The sequence below is a fragment of the Dromiciops gliroides genome, chromosome 1, assembly GCF_019393635.1.
Source record: "Dromiciops gliroides isolate mDroGli1 chromosome 1, mDroGli1.pri, whole genome shotgun sequence".
Lineage (NCBI taxonomy): Eukaryota > Metazoa > Chordata > Mammalia > Microbiotheria > Microbiotheriidae > Dromiciops > Dromiciops gliroides.
Window position 1 is genome coordinate 306,492,118 of NC_057861.1, and position 16,334 is coordinate 306,508,451.

The 16,334-nt window shown below is 34.4% G+C and overlaps 1 protein-coding gene across 2 annotated transcripts in view; it reads right to left on the minus strand.

Moving 5' to 3' along the window:
* The window catches only part of WDR7 (WD repeat domain 7), a 454,202-nt gene that overhangs the window by 376,526 nt on the left and 61,342 nt on the right, over positions 1-16,334 (minus strand). For both annotated transcript variants that reach the window (XM_043964540.1, XM_043964532.1), the window contains exon 13: positions 5,125-5,320. In XM_043964540.1, coding sequence (XP_043820475.1) covers positions 5,125-5,320 — 196 coding nt within the window. The remainder of the gene's footprint in view (positions 1-5,124; positions 5,321-16,334) is intronic.

Here is a 16,334-nt window from a genome sequence, read left to right on the forward strand (position 1 = left end):
AATTAATCAAAAGGAGAGAATTAACTTGGAAAACACAATATATAAACAATAACACTACTGCTCTTTCAAATCTAAAAATCTCTTTCAATTTCTGAGAAAAAATTTAAAAGAAAAAGCAAGATTTCATTTAAAATCTTTGATTTAAATAAAGTAACCATTGATTCTATCTACAATTCAGTGACAAACCACACAAGAGTTATATTACAACATCTGACATTTAAATGACCTTTTGGTTTTCAAGCAGATCTTCTTTCTGCACTCCATTTCACCCGTCACACAATCTAAACTATGGTGATTTTAGATGCAAGATGCTGAATCAGGTATATCCCAAAAAACACACAATAAACCCCATAAACACTGGTATCTGCTACAAAGAGCAATATATCTTTTTAAAATTCCCAATCTTCAAAACGTGTATCAGGCACCAAAAATAAATAATTGAGATACTTCTTGTAACATCAATTTTATTTTATTTTTAAAATCACATTCTATGAGGTGAGGGGGAAGGATTTAGTTCAAATAATCGGCATGAAAAAAATATAGATAATTCAGTATCATCAATAAAAGTTCAATTTCCAAAATATGGAAGGAATAAAAAAACTTCATGAAACCAAGAATTATTCCCCAGTATAAAAATGGACAAAGATAAAAATTATCACAAAGAAAAACTGAAAACTATAAATAACCATATGAAAATTGTCCCAAGTCACTATTTTTTTTAAAATGCACATTAAAACTACTCTACATTTACACTTGAAACCCAAATAGGTCAACAGAAAGCCCCTGATATGCAAAAATGTCCATAATAGTACTTTTTTGTTTTGTTTTGTTTTGTTTTTTTGTTTTTGTTTTGTTTTGCAGGACAATGGGGGTTAAGTGACTTGCCCAGGGTCACACAGCTAGTAAGTGTCAAGTGTCTGAGGCCGGATTTGAACTCAGGTACTCCTGAATCCAGGGCCAGTGCTTTATCCACTGTGCCACCTAGCCACCCCCCATAATAGTACTTTTTAATAGCAATCAACTAGGAACAATGTGGTGATAACGAATTAGATAGCAGGAGACACACCATGGAGAATCTCAGGAACAACCAGGCTAAAGAATTTAGAATTTAGCATATAAGCAAGAAAGAAGCCTTGAATATTTAAAAACATTGAAATAACAAGAATTTGGGGAAAATAACTCAGCAGAGTACAGGATATGATATAAAATGGATAGGCTGGAGGCAGTAAGATCACTTGGGATACTACTTTGATAGTCTAGGAACATGGATATAGGGACCTTAACTAAAATGCTAGCAAGAAAAATGGAATAGATGCATATGAGAAAAAAAATATGAAGGAAGAATCAATAGGAACTGGTGACTGCCTCAGTATGGAGGGCTGCTGAGATAGCTTTGTCTTCTACATTCATAAAACCAAGAAGTCACTCACCACAACTTTAACCTTGATTTAACACGATCTAGGACCCAGACAAAGCTCACTCCTAGCACCTTTCCCAAAACATTTCACATTCTTCTAGAATTCCCTTTAAATGTTATGTCACCCTTATCTTTAAATTTAAGAGTAAACAAAGAATATAGAAAAAAATAATTCAGTCTTTTTACAAAAAAAAAAAAGGCAATTAAACCCAATCCCTTTCTCACTAAACACCATGAGAAAAAAAGGATAAAACATGTGATAATAAACAACACCTGGAATTTCGAATGTGCCATTGGCAATAAAAGACTGAACTGCAGCACCACCTCCTGTTTCTAGTGGGTAATTTCAGTTTTATGGGGAAGAGCAACAATCAAATGATGCAAGGGAAATTTAGATAAATATAATTCATACATAAAACTGCTCCTCAGAGTCTGGTGCATATGGTTCCATGTTCATTTCAAATGTTTCAAGTTATTGAATCTGTCCTCGGAGTACAATTTTCAAAGACATACACCTCATTTATTCACCTGTACTTTCCCTCCATTATATTTTTAAATGCATTTATTTTAAGCTAAACTAACCCTAATTTCAAGTAAATATTAACTTTAGGATAGATTTCTGACAAAAAGAGAAGCCTTTCAGATTTGAAATAAAAATGAATACCAATACATCCTAATTCAGTTTTGGAAGGCATACATTTTTTAAATGGGAGGACTAAAATAAAAGGCTCTCTTTCACCACTTTCTATAACTTTTTAGCAGCTTCTCAAGGAAATCCGAATTAGTAGTAAGACATGGTATGTTATGGCTATATATATGTAGAAGTCATTTATGTTTTAACATTATAGGAAGGAGTATAAAAATAAGCCAGAGAGAGGGACAGCTAAGTGGCTCAGTGGATAAAGCACTGGCCCTGGATTCAGGAGGACCTGAGTTCAGATACTTGACATTTACTAGCTATGTGACCCTGGGCAAGTCACTTAACCCTCATTGCCCCACCAAAAACAAAAACAAAAAAACAAAACAAAAATAAGCCAGAGAGAATATAGTTGAACAGTGACAATTTTCATGAGACTTTCTATTAAGGTGCCTTGGACATGATATTTAACAAGTTAAAATATAATAATTCTGTGTAATACAATCTGTACATATATACATATATACTTACATATAGAAATACATGCACACAAAAGCTATTAAAACTTAAACTGCATTGAGACTTTTGAAACATCATGTGTATTATCACTTTTCAAATTCAGACCCCTGCAATATAATATGATGCTTTCATTCCAATAAAGTGACAGAATACTGATTTTAAATATTTAAAATTTAACAAAAGAGAAATTATACAACTTAAACTTCAAAGAAAAATCTGTAAGAAATTCAAGCAAGCAAATCTAAAATGAAGGAATACTTACAATTCCCTGAGCTACGTTCTACAACTTCAACGTCCTTCTAAAAACAGAGACTGCCAGATTGAGATGAAAAAGTGGGTAGATGGAAGGGTCAAGATTCCCAAAGCAAGAAGTATCTTGAAAGTGAACAGAAAAAGCACTACTCCCCAAATCTCCAAATTCATCTACTAATGGATACAAATAGTTTAGTGAAAGGCAGATTGAATAAATATCTAAATAGCCTTACCTCATACATGCTAAAGCTACTCTCCATTAAAGGAAATTCAGACTTGACCCTAGAGCTGCATGAGTCAAGATCACGATGTTGACCCCAGGCAGCTTTAGGAGCAGACAGACACATAGGCTATCTGCTGACCAGGCCAAGGAAGAGCAGAAAGGCAGGATGTTTATCTGGCCAAGTATAAGTACATTATCAGGTAACTGGGATAATTTTCAATGTATCTGAAAATGTGAGGAAGTAACTTTCTATGCCTCTGTATACTATTTTAAATGTCAGTAGAGATGACATGAGAATAGGAATAAAAGTTTTTGCCTTCTATACTATCAATCATAGGTAGGTTCACTGAATATTAGTAACTTTTGACTTCTGCTATAGAAATTAAGCCACTGGGGGAAGCAAAATGTCCTACAAGAAAATGATGGACATGACTAGAAAATAATGTGCTTTTTTTCCCAAATGTTTTAAGCTAAAAATATCAATATATTTCAAATAGGTATATATTACAAAAGAATAAACAATTAGAAGGACAAGTTTTTGGCTGAAAGAGCTTCATTTCTGAGGATGGCTATCCCAAAGCAATAACAAAGGCCCACTACCTATTCAAAGTTTATGGAGACTTCAGACATCAAGCCTTGGCTCAGACTGATTTATCTTGCTTCATTTTTTATTTATTTAACAAATAAATATATTTAATAAATAAATAATGTCATGACCTTCAGGATATTTGCTACTTGCTCCCTGGGATGCCTTATATTTATATCTGGAAATATTGAACGGGCGGGGGAGGAGGGGGGGAATGTGGAAGAAAACATGTATCTGCTATTAATACTGAAATACAAAACATAATTTTGTTTTTCGTTTTTACCTTGATTTTGAAATTCCCAGGAATACCTGAATGCTGACTCAAATTTATAGTGATAGTCAAAATACAGCTGCAGAATACATTATATGTATATAATATTATGTAACACATTTAATCTAAATTATAGTTCACTGTATAATGTATCATAATTGTACAATGATTGTAACAGTAGCATCATCTAGGCTCTATGAAGTTTTGGATTAGTTGTCTCTTCCACCTACAAATATTCTGGAAAAATCAACTTTCATTGATATTCAAATTTAAGCATCTATTATGTACAAAGGCACTAGAGAAGATGGTTCAGTCTAGCAGGGGTGATAACACATGGCCAAAAACAAATTAAAATATAACATGTACATCAAAGAAATATAACTGAACACGAAATTGATGGGGTGGGAGCTCTAGAGATGATGACAGTGCAGGTGTACAGAACAATAAGGTGAAGAAACATTCAAGGACAGGAACATATGGGCATTCATAGATTCAGTGCATTGAGTCACTCTAAAAACACATATTGCTTAGCTTAAAATAAGCACAGTGTTTTCATAAAAATAACATGGAAACATCCTCAGAAAGGTTTTCACTCAATGTACTGAATCTTTAAATGTTTAATATCTTGTTATTTTTAAATACACTTTCGATAACTTGAAAACTATCTCTTCCGCATATTTCTCAACTGGTCTCAAGAAAAAAAAAAGATAGCTTCCTTCTGCCCCATTCTTTCCGAGCCTGAGATTCCAATAGCTCCCTAACCTTGATCAAATCACAACTAATATACTTACACATAATATCTTAAATATATTTTGTGAATTTCTTTGTCAAATAATTACAAGTCTACTAATCTATTGCCTATGTCCTCTAAGCTACTCCACATCAGTGTGTTTTCATTACTATGGAAACTCTGAAAAGGCAAAAACTATCCATATTATTCTTTAAAGCACAGTTCTCACGAGAGCTGGGAGAAAAAGCTCAGTCTCCTGAACTTTTAGTCAGGTAGTCTTACCACTCTTCTATCCGGTCTTTCCTCTTTGCTGCTACTGAGAACATTTAGAAGTTCCAATAACTGGAATAAGATAAAACAAATCTATATCTCTAAAGCTAACTTTTCTAATGTTAAAAGCAAATTTATGAACTATGAACTCATCAGTTTGCCTCTTGAAATGTCAAGTACAAATAATTTTCTATTCCATTTCTTTCTACTTTATCTTACCAGTATCCATTTGCCAGACATACACAGAGCCATCTGAACAGCCAACCACTAGGTAATCATCTGAAGGCCTCCACTTTATTACTTGGATGGGAAAAAGGTGACGAGATGCCAACATGATACATTTTTTCTCTCTCAAACTCAGAAGTCCTACAGAATGGTCACTGGCTACAGAGCAGATACAGTGTTGCACTCTTGTCTGAAAAGGAAAATAAATCTTGATTATGTTTTAAAACAATGAAGAATAATAACTATAATTACTTCAAAGAAGAATTAACTGTATATTCACCATTGCTAAGTCATAATATTAATGGCAATGAAAAATTATTGCCTATATATTATGTAAGTGCAATTGAACACTATGAAATACTAAGGAAATTACTTAATATCAGGATTAACAGGAAACCTAACATTGCTACTTTTACTGGATAAATATTACTCTACTACTTATATACAGTTGAAGATGAAGAGGAAAAAAGTATATGTGATCATGAGACCTTTCCAGAGCCCATTTTCCTTTTGCAACTTAACTTCTACACCCTCTGCTTAAAAATTATAAGCAACACCACTTTTTAAAGACTACCACTCTCTTTCTGTTGCTGCTATTCTGAAAGGCCCCAGAACTATATCACATCATTTAAATCTATGTTTCATTTTTAAAGAATGAATTTATCATTATAGCTAGCTAGGAAATTAATAGTGACTGATTTTGCAAAAAGAAAACCTCAGCACATATTAATATAACTGAAGTACCCTATCACTACTTCACCAAGCTTAAGTGATTTCCCAAACTAATTTCTTCTTTCTATTTCTGTGGTTTCAAAGAATATTATTCAATTACAGTAGCCTTCCTGACAGGTGGGTGACACAGCTACTGAACAATAGGGAACACCAAACTTCTCATGAAGGGAAGCTGCTTGTTATTTCCACAAAGCCTTTAGATCACAGGGTCTTTAGAAGCCTGTTGATGGTAGTGGTTCTATATGGAGAAACCAGGAAGAGATATGTCAATCCCCGCCCCACATACACACACCCCTCCCAGCGACCCCAGCCCACATGAACTTCAATGTGAATTAGCAATGCCAGAAGTGCTGACTTCTTCTGGCCATACTCTCCTGACTACAGAAAATAACCTTGGGTCAAAGGGAGGCTACTGTAATAACTATGATTCCTTTCCAGGAGAGTCTCTATCTAGGTAATATTTGTCATTATCTATATACTGCAAATATGACAACAACTTCAAACAATACTGTCTGTTCCAAAGAGGAAATCAAGATCTTCAGTTTACAAAGTAAGAGATTTTTACTAACAATACTATGTAGAAAGTAGTCATTGAACTCTACAATGCAGGAAATATAACAGGTGATTATTGTACAAAATGAATGACAGAGCAATTAATGGATATTTTATTGTCAAACCCAAGTGCATATGCACTGGCACTGCAGTACAAAAAAATCCTGGTCAGTTGCTCCCTCTACCAATGGAGATTAGCACCTTCTCAACAACATAGATTCTTAAAAGGTTTCCAGCCATCACTGAGAAATAACGCAGTTGGCCTAGGAGTCACAAAACTATATGTTAGATACTAGACTGGAACTCTGGGCTTCCCAAATCTGAAGTGGAGTACCTATCCACTCTGTCCCACTGCCTCTTTCATAGGTAGTTCATTAATTTCTAAAAATTTAAAAAAATAGTTCTATAAGGTTAGAAAACTCATCTTTTTCCTATTAAAAGATGCCTTTCAAAAAAAGATCATATAGCTTTCTATATATGAGTATTTATTACATTTATTGATTTCATTTTCATTAACAAGTAATTAGTCAAAATATAAACTGAGGTTTCTGTAAAAAAAAAAAAGATCAATAAAATCAATGTCTTCCTCAATGAACTAAAGGATTATGGTTCTTTTATATTTGTTTTTAGTTAGCATGTGTAACGATTGGAATGACGCCACCTGCTGGATACTTACTGTAGAAGAGTTCTGCCCATGAAGCGAAGGTCTTTGAGGGCAAGACCAGGAGTCTTTTCTTTGGTGGGGAGGAAGTGACGCAGACTAGTGGGAGGAGGAAGGAAGAGACTGGTGCTGACTCTGGGGCTCTTTCCTGGGGACGCTGGCGGAGAAGGGAGCTAGAAATGTGCTCTCCCTTTAATAGATAGGAATCTAGGCCTTTCTCTCTCTTTACCAAATTCTTATTCTCCTTAATAAATGCTTAAAAGTCTAACTCTTGCTAAAGCTTATAATTTATTGGCGACCACTCATTAGATATTTTAGACAGTTTAGCTAGAATTTTAACCCTTAACACATGGAAAACATGGCTATACAATTAATAAACCACAATGCAAAGACAAACCAAAAACAATTTAAATCCTAACAATATTGTAGTAAGACATTTGGGAACAACTTTCTCTCATAGCTTCAAATTAAATCATTTCAAAATATATATTTTATATATTTGGCCATATATACAAAGCAAATTTAAAAAATAAGAGGTGATATTAATATTACAAATATTTTATAGATCTATATAATTTTCAGTAATCATAAGACTGGGAGATTTAATATTGTAAAACTAAAAAACATTATTTTCTATTATACAACCTTTTCTTAAAAAATAGTTAATCCATTGATAATGTTTTAAATTATTTGTTTTATATTAGAAAACAATACTACTAATGGTCATCATTATCTAAGAATAATAACTAAAATGACTAGTTCATTGTCCATAGTACTTTCTATCCAGCAAATTGGCCCTACTATCCTCCTCTTTCTCATCTTCAATCTCTCTAACTCCCTGCTGCCTACAAATATAACCATGTCTTCCTTATCCTTAAAAAACCCTCACTTGATCCTGTTTTTCTTCCCCGATCCTATGTTTTTTTTGTGTGTTGAAACAACTTGAGTAATTCATCTCTACTCCAACCCATTGTTCACTCAACTGCCAAAGTAACTTTGGTAGGCAAATCACTGCCCAAGAGCTACATCAACCCATAACTTGTTTATCTAAGGCTACCAGCTAAGAATGATTTTTACATTTTTAAATAGTAAAGATTACCTTAAAATGTAAAAATTCTTCTTAGGTGACTGTGCATACAAAATAGTCCCAGGTAGTTTGCTAAATACATCTCATGCATCTCATCACATCACATCACCACCACCCAATCCCACACCCTCAGGAAGCTCCAGTGGCACCTTATTTCCTTCAAGATCAAGTTAAATATATTCTATTTGGTATTTAAAGCTCTTCATAACCTGGTCTCTTCCTACTTTTCCTGTCTTATTATACCTAACTCTCCTCCAAGCACTCTCTGATCTAGCTACGCTAGGCCTACTTGTAGTTTTTTTAACATAATACTTCATTTCTCCTGTCTCCTTTTACACTGGCTATCCCAGTTCATTAATGAAATTAATTAAATACCTGGAATACCATGACCCCTCACCTCTGACTCTTTGTTTTCCTGACTTCCTTCAAGAATCACATCCCACCTTCTATGGAGATTCTTTCCTGGGATCCCCAAATCCTAATGTCTTCCCTTTCAGATTACTTTGCATACATTCACATTTATCTTGAAATTACCGAGTTCTTTATATGTGGTCTCTCCCATTAGACTTCCTGACAGCAAGGATTTTCTTTTCTTTGTGTCCCCAGAGCTTAGTATATTCTCTGGCATACAGTGAATGATTTCAGGTATGACTTATGGCTATATTTGTAGCACATGCAAACTGCTGCAAATTACATTCATGACTTGCCCAAAATCTCAGCATTAAAAAAAAAAAAAGGCCATCTAGCTAAAATATGCCTGCTTCAATTGATTCCCAGAATCCCAGAGTTAAGAAAGCATCTTAGATTTTGGCTGGGGGGGAGGGGGGAAGGTATCAAGAGGCCAGACTGGTTTTGTGATTCAGCTTACTAGTAATGTTATCTTGGACAAATCACAACTTTTCTGACCTTTAGCTTCTCAACAAATGAGAAGGCTGGAGGCAATTTAAACTCATGATATGGATAGACTTCTTTTTTTTGGGGGGGGGTGAGGCAGTTGGGGTTAAGTGACTTGCCTAGGGTCACACAGCTAGTAAATGTTAAGTGTCTGAGGCCATATTTGAACTCAGGTCCTCCTGAATCCAGGGCTGGTGCTCTAACCACTCCGCCACCTAGATGCCCCCAGGTAGACTTCTAATAATTAAAGCTATTCAAAAGTGTAATGCAGTCATCATACAAAAGTTGAATATCCACATATTAGATACATGGTAGAAAATATTCTTATTCAGGTAGTACTAGATGATCCCTGGTGGCCCTTTTTACCTCTGTAGCTAGATAACCTATATAGTTATAACATATGACTTCATTAATGGTCACATTAAGTTCAACAAATATTAAGCATCTGTGTGTCTGTATGCATCCCAATACCTTTTAACTAGTCTGTGCCATTTCCCCAGACAAGCCCATCCCAATATGCATACATCTAATATAGACTCTACCTCCAAGCATACAACCCGGGTAGGAACCTGTCAAATAAACTGATTTGGGGGATGGCAGTTGCTTGAGTCCTTCCCAGAAAAAAAAAAAAAATACAAGTCATTTAACAACCCAGAGCCTCTGTTTCTTCATCTGTAAAATGAGACTGGATCAGATGGCTTCTGAGGTCCCTTCCAAATCTACAGCTCTGTTCCTATAACTGAGGTTGAGATGTGAGGCTGGTCATGCTAGGGTTGACTACCATCTGCATCTCTGGTAAGCTATGTACATGAAAAAGATTAACATACTCACCTCCCAGTAAAGTAGCACAAAAGATACCCTAAGTATCTTTGTATATATGTCCTATGAAGAATTTAGGTAAAGGCAGTCATTTATTTATCTACTGCTCCCCCTATTTATTGTATTAGGAAAAGCAGGAGTGTATGTAAAACACAAGCAAGAACATTATTGCATTTCAGGGTCACTTCACTAAGACCAATCATCACCAATATTTATTTTTTTCAATCTTTAAAATTATTATGCTAACCAAATTAACTGCTTTTCTCTAACTTTTCAGTATCAGTGCCTTCTCAGAGGTTGGGAAGCAGAGTGGGGGAAAGGGGTAGTCACTATAAAGTAGAGATTGACGGGTGGTTGAAGGCTGGCAGAAAAACAAAAAGATTTTGAAAACACTACTGGAAAGATTCAAGGAGCCTAAAGGAATAATTAATAAAGAGACTGATACCTAAAAGCTTTAACCCTGATATAAAAATTTCTAATATCATTTCCCTCTAGAAATTATTAGGGGTATTTTGAATAGGATGTAAATATAAACTTTATTTCAAAAAGCCTTAATAGTTATAAGAATTCAAGACTCTTAAGTGGTTGCAAGCATATTAAATTCTGACCATACTAAGTGTTCAAAGCAAAGAGCTTCTACTAAGTGTTAGTTCCTACTAACAATACCAAATTATTCTTTTTGTTATATAAAAATTATTTAATTTGCTATATTGTATATAACAAATAGATAATTTCAAAAGTCACTCCCCAATAGGGAAAGGTCTCCAAAGGGATCGAAGACTATAAAAACAAGTTTTCAAAAGTAAAAACACAATTAATTAACAACCACATGCAAGATTGTCCGGAATCATTAATAATAAGAGAAATGCAAAACAAGTTAGAGGTTTGACCTCACATCTACCAACTTGGCAAAGAGGACAAAAATAATAATAATCAATGCTGGAGAAGCTGTGGAAAGACATACAAACTAATATACTATTTTTTTTTGGGGGGGGGGAGGCAATTGGGGTTAAGTGACTTGCCCAGGATCACACAGCTAGTAAGTTTTAAATGTCTGAGGCCAGATTTGATCTCAAGTACTCCTGAATCCAGGGCTGGTGCTCTATCCACTGAGCCACCTAGCTGCCCCTAATATACTATTAGTAGAGTAGTGAATTAGTTCAACAAGTCTGAGAAACAATGCTAAGAAAATGACTAAAATGTCCAAACTCTGACCTAGAGATCTTAATGCTAGGCATATATTCCAAAGAGGTCAATGGTAGAAAGATCCCACGTACACCAAAATATTTAGAGCAGTACGTTTCGTGGGTAGCAAGAAACAGAGTAGATGCTCATTAGTTATGGAATAACTAAACAAATAGCTAAACAAAATGATACAGAAATATAATAGAGTATTATTTTACTCTAAGTAACAAAATATAAAAAAAACAGTGAAAAGACTTATGAACTGATATAAATTGAAATAAAGAGAACTAGGAAAATAAAATTGAAGACCATGTAAATATAATGATCAATATTGACCCCTCTGTCTTCTTTATTTCTTATTCTAAGAGGTGGTTCTCTGGGAAGGAGAGGGAATATGGTATATTTGGAAATGAAGGTGATTAAAAAAACAAAAGATATCAATAGTTATTTTTTTAAGTAAAAAGATTGTCACATTATCAACAAGTAATCAGGCTACAGTTATAAACCACAAATTTATTACAGGCACATGTAAATTATATATTCTACTTAAAGGTTTAAAAAAGTCATTCCTGAAGGTCTAGCAACTTTCAAAGGTCAAAGAAGTGACAGAAGTAATGGAATCAAAGGACCTCGGTTCAAATCTCAGTTCTTCTACTCATTACTTATATGATAATAGGTAAGTTACTTCACATCTCTGGACTTCAGTCTCCTCATGTGTACACTTGATGATCTCTTAGGTCAACTACAGGCATAAATTTTATGATCTAAGGAATGAACCAGTAAAGACAGCTTGGGATAATAAGCCTCATGATAAAAGACACTACTAACACTATGACAGCATTATTATCTATGCTGAATCCAATCAGGATATTAGATCTCTCTGTAAAAAGCTCAAACCTGGCCATCACTGCCAATTCCACTTCCCTCCAGTTAAAAGCAGTTCTCAGCAAAGAGGAAGCACAGTAATTGTGCCTTCAAATTTCTTTCCCACTGTTAGTATTTGCCATCATTGCTCAAAAGATTAATTATAAGAACTTCTTACTTTTGATCCCTTCCCACAAACACTATCAACATAACAAGTAGCTCCTCCTCATAAAAATGGCTGAGAATCCCTATACCATGCATCACTCTCCAAAGATTTTCAGTATCAGTATCAAGCAGCCTTTGGACATTTTTTAAAAATACACTCATAGATGCGAGACTAAGTTTTAACAAATATGTAATGAGAATGGTAAAGAAAAGATTCATAAAAATTAAGATTATATTGCTACTGTTCTAACACGGCATATACTTAAGCAGCTGAATTCAAAAGAATTATTTTCAGCTTCATTGAAACAGTGCAACAACTAATGAGAATTACCATGTCACTATCATCTCTTTTTAAAAAAAGTATAATACTCATTGGAAAAGAAAAAGGGAGAAATTGTATACATCTGCTGTAAATAATAAAGAACAACTGATGAGTTAATTTTAGCTTTACTATAAGGAGTAATAGTCTAGAGAGAACCAAAATAATCAAGAATGAAAATAAAGAATCAATACTACTAATCCCAAGAAAGCATAGATGGTTAGAAGTACTTAATGCATGAGAAAAGATTTGGTTTTCAAGTTTCAAATGTGGATTAAATAAATCTAATTTTTCTTCTCTCTAGAAATTCTACTCCTACCTGCATTGGAGGATGGAGAAAGCAGCCTGGAGAGAAAACAGGACAATACAGAAAATTTTATAAATTTAGACTCCACGAATTAATTCTGGCCTGAGGCTTGTGTATAATATACACATTCCACAAGCAAATTAACACTATATACAGCAAAACTTAAGCCTACTTAAACATAAATGTACAATAAACTGTTTTCAAGCATCATTAAAGCATCAATTTGAATTAAACATTTGTTGCAATGTTTATTAAATTGAAACAATGAATATCAGAAAAATAACAACTATTTGTTCAATTATAATTAGTGATATTCTAATTATCAAGAGGCAGCATGTTATATTGGATAAAGATCTGGCCTGAGAATCAAGAAGATTGGGGTTTAAGTCCTATCTATGACATGTAGGCTGTGTGACACTAGACAAGTCACTTAACCTCTCAATGCCTAAGGGCACTTCTGTAAGGCTCTTAAGTTGCTGAACAGATGCAGATCAGAGATTGCCTCACTGGAAATACCTCACACCAGTGAAATGGCAAAACCAGTATAAAAGATAATGTACTTTCATATTAATAATTCAGTCATGAGGATTTGAGCTGGAAGGGTGTTCAGAAGCCAGTCTAGTCTGACCCCCTTATTTTAAAGATAAGGAAACTGAAGCCCATATTGAGGAAATGTGGTCCAAAGTCACAGAGCAGGTAAATATCAGAACCCAGGATGTCCCAGTTCCAAATCCAATGTTCTTTTCACTATACCATAATGCCTCTCAACATAAATTCACCTTAAAAAAAATCTCCTGACAGTTAACTTATCACCAGTACGTATAGAATTGAAAATAATAAAACTTAACTTCTTGAAAAATGTTCTGTAACTCCATTTTTTTCATTGACAGTTTCCCCCAAACTGGGATGAATAAGCAAGTATTTGTTGTACAAGAATTAAAGAGATCTTGGTTATTGATCACATCTTCACTCAGTGATCAGTTCTCTAAGTTGGTATACATAGATTAACTCTGACTTCCTTTTTTTGCTACATTTACCGAACTACTCTTTGCTATATTTACTAACTACCTACATAACTAGAAAGCTAATGCAATACACTCCAGGGAAGAGTATTTTGCTATATTTACCTAACTACTCTTTAACTTAAAGAAGGTTATGATGAAGTACTTATACCATACTCTAAAGTTCTTAGCAATAATAATAAGACAATGCATCTAAGGAATATTAATTGGACTTAATTCTTGTTCCTAAAAATTTAATTGGATTCTTGGCATAAGACTCCTTCATGAGTATGTCATAAATATTAGCCATGCTTTTTTTCTTGTTGTTTTTATGTAATAAGGCATTAATGTAAATTTTTAATGTAGTCTGGTTTTATATAATTCTAAGAATCAGTGCAATAAAGCAGTTTTACCTTCTTTTCCTAAAGACAAATTATTCTAATATTCCTTACAGTTGATCCATACAGTTAACATGCAGCATGTCAACAAGCTAGAGTTCCAAACTAAACTAAAGAATTTCACTAATAAGCATTTATTAAGCACCTACATTCCAGGAACTGTGCTGAGTTTTGGGGATGCAAAGACTAAAAGGAGTCCCTGCACTGAGAGAGCTTACATGCTACACATCTAAGTATAAGTACAACCTAATTTCAGGGAAGAGGCACTAGCACCCAGAGGATGAGACTGACAAAAAAAAAAAAAAAATGACTACCAGTTTGTGTTTGGAACTTGCTGTTCCCTTCACAAGACACTCCATTCTCTCTCTCTGCACTTTTCAGTTGGCTGGCTATTAGTGCATATCTACCACGGATACTTTCCATCTACACTGTATTTATCTTCCCATTAAAATGTAAGCTCTTTTTAAAAAAAGTAAGCTCTTTGAGGGTAGGGGCAGTTTTTGCTTCTTCTCTGTAACCTCAGCATTTAACACAGTATTTTACATACAGTGAGCACTAATAATTGATGATTGATTGATAGGAGGTGGCATTTGAGTAAGAAGATCTAAGTGACAGGGGTGGGAAGGGAAAGCATTCTAGACTTGGAAACATAGTCTAGGCAAAGACTAAGGATACTGGAGACAGAAAATTGTATGTGAGGAACAGCCAAAAAGGTCAGTTAAGACTAGAATGAAGTGTGTCAAGGGGATTTAGGTATATAGGACAGAAAAAGCAGGCTGGAGTCAAGCTACCAAACAGAAGAGTCTGTATTTGATTCTACAAATAACAGAGAGCCAATGGAGCTTACTGAGTAAAGGTATGACAAAGTCATATCTGCTCTTTAGGAATGACTTTGGTAGCTGGTAGACCAGTAGTGTCAAACTCAAATAGAAATAGATCTCAGCAGGCCACATATTGACTTAGAAAGTCAAAAATTAACATTATCTATGTTGTATTGTATTTATTGTGTTAAGCATTTCCCAATTACATTTTAATCTGGTTGAGGCACACAAGAATTTTATAGGTCAGGAATTTGATACCTCTGAGGCAGAGGACAGACTGGACAGGTTCAAGATTTGATGGAAGTCAATTAGAAATCTAATGAAATACTCCAGGCAAGAGGTAATAAGAACTTGAACTAGGATGATGACAATGTAAGCAGACAGAAGGGGACTGATAAAAAAAAAATATTTGAGAACTATACCTGAAAAGATGTGGCACCTGAATGGCTACATGGAGTGAGTATGCATCAAGAAAGACTATATAGCTGTGATTCTGGGTGATTGGAAGGACAGTGTTGATCGTAATAAAACAAGGTAAGGAAGGAAGAAGAGTGCTTTGGGGGGCGAAGATAACCCATCACTGGCCAATGTTAACAAGTGAGCCAAAAAGGACACTGAACCAAATTAACGATCTCAATATCATATAACCAGACTACTTATAATTTATCAAAGAACTCTAATACTAATTTAAAAAATAGCTTCTTATTAGATTTTCCAGTAAATAATCTTCAAAGTACATTAGTGCTAAATAGCAAAATGCCACAAGCTATCATTGAATCAGAAAGAGTAGGAAGATACCACCTAGGTCATTCAGTCTGACCCTTTGCATTTTATAAGATGTCACTGTAAATCATTCCCAGAAACCTCTTATGTAACCTATTCCTAAGTACCTGACATGAATTATAGAAATTAGAGACAGTTAGTCCATTTCCTCAACTAACTCCTTTGGGAGTTAGTTTGTTCTATCATAAGCCAGCTCATTATTTTCTACTTTTAAGTTTTCTATATTCTCCTACTCTTGATTTCCTTTTATTTCAACTCACTATTTGCCTGAGATAACTATCTCTTCTCCACTTCTTAGCATTCCATAAACACTTAACAACACTGCAGCATGTATATTGGCTATAGCAACATTGTAGTCTTACCTTCTCCTTAGCAATAGCCATTATTAGCTAAATAATAAATCAGCTTCTTTCCCTCTTATCAATCCCACCATTCTCTTCATCTTTTTTTTCTTGTACTTTCCAGAGCTCCCTCTACAGAAAATAACTGTCCAATTAAATCATTTATGACTTTAAAATTTTCTACTCTAAAAGAATCAATTGCCTCTACATATTAATTTTACATCCCTATTACCATAACAAAAGATAAAGGAAAGAATGTCCTGGAAATTGGTGGC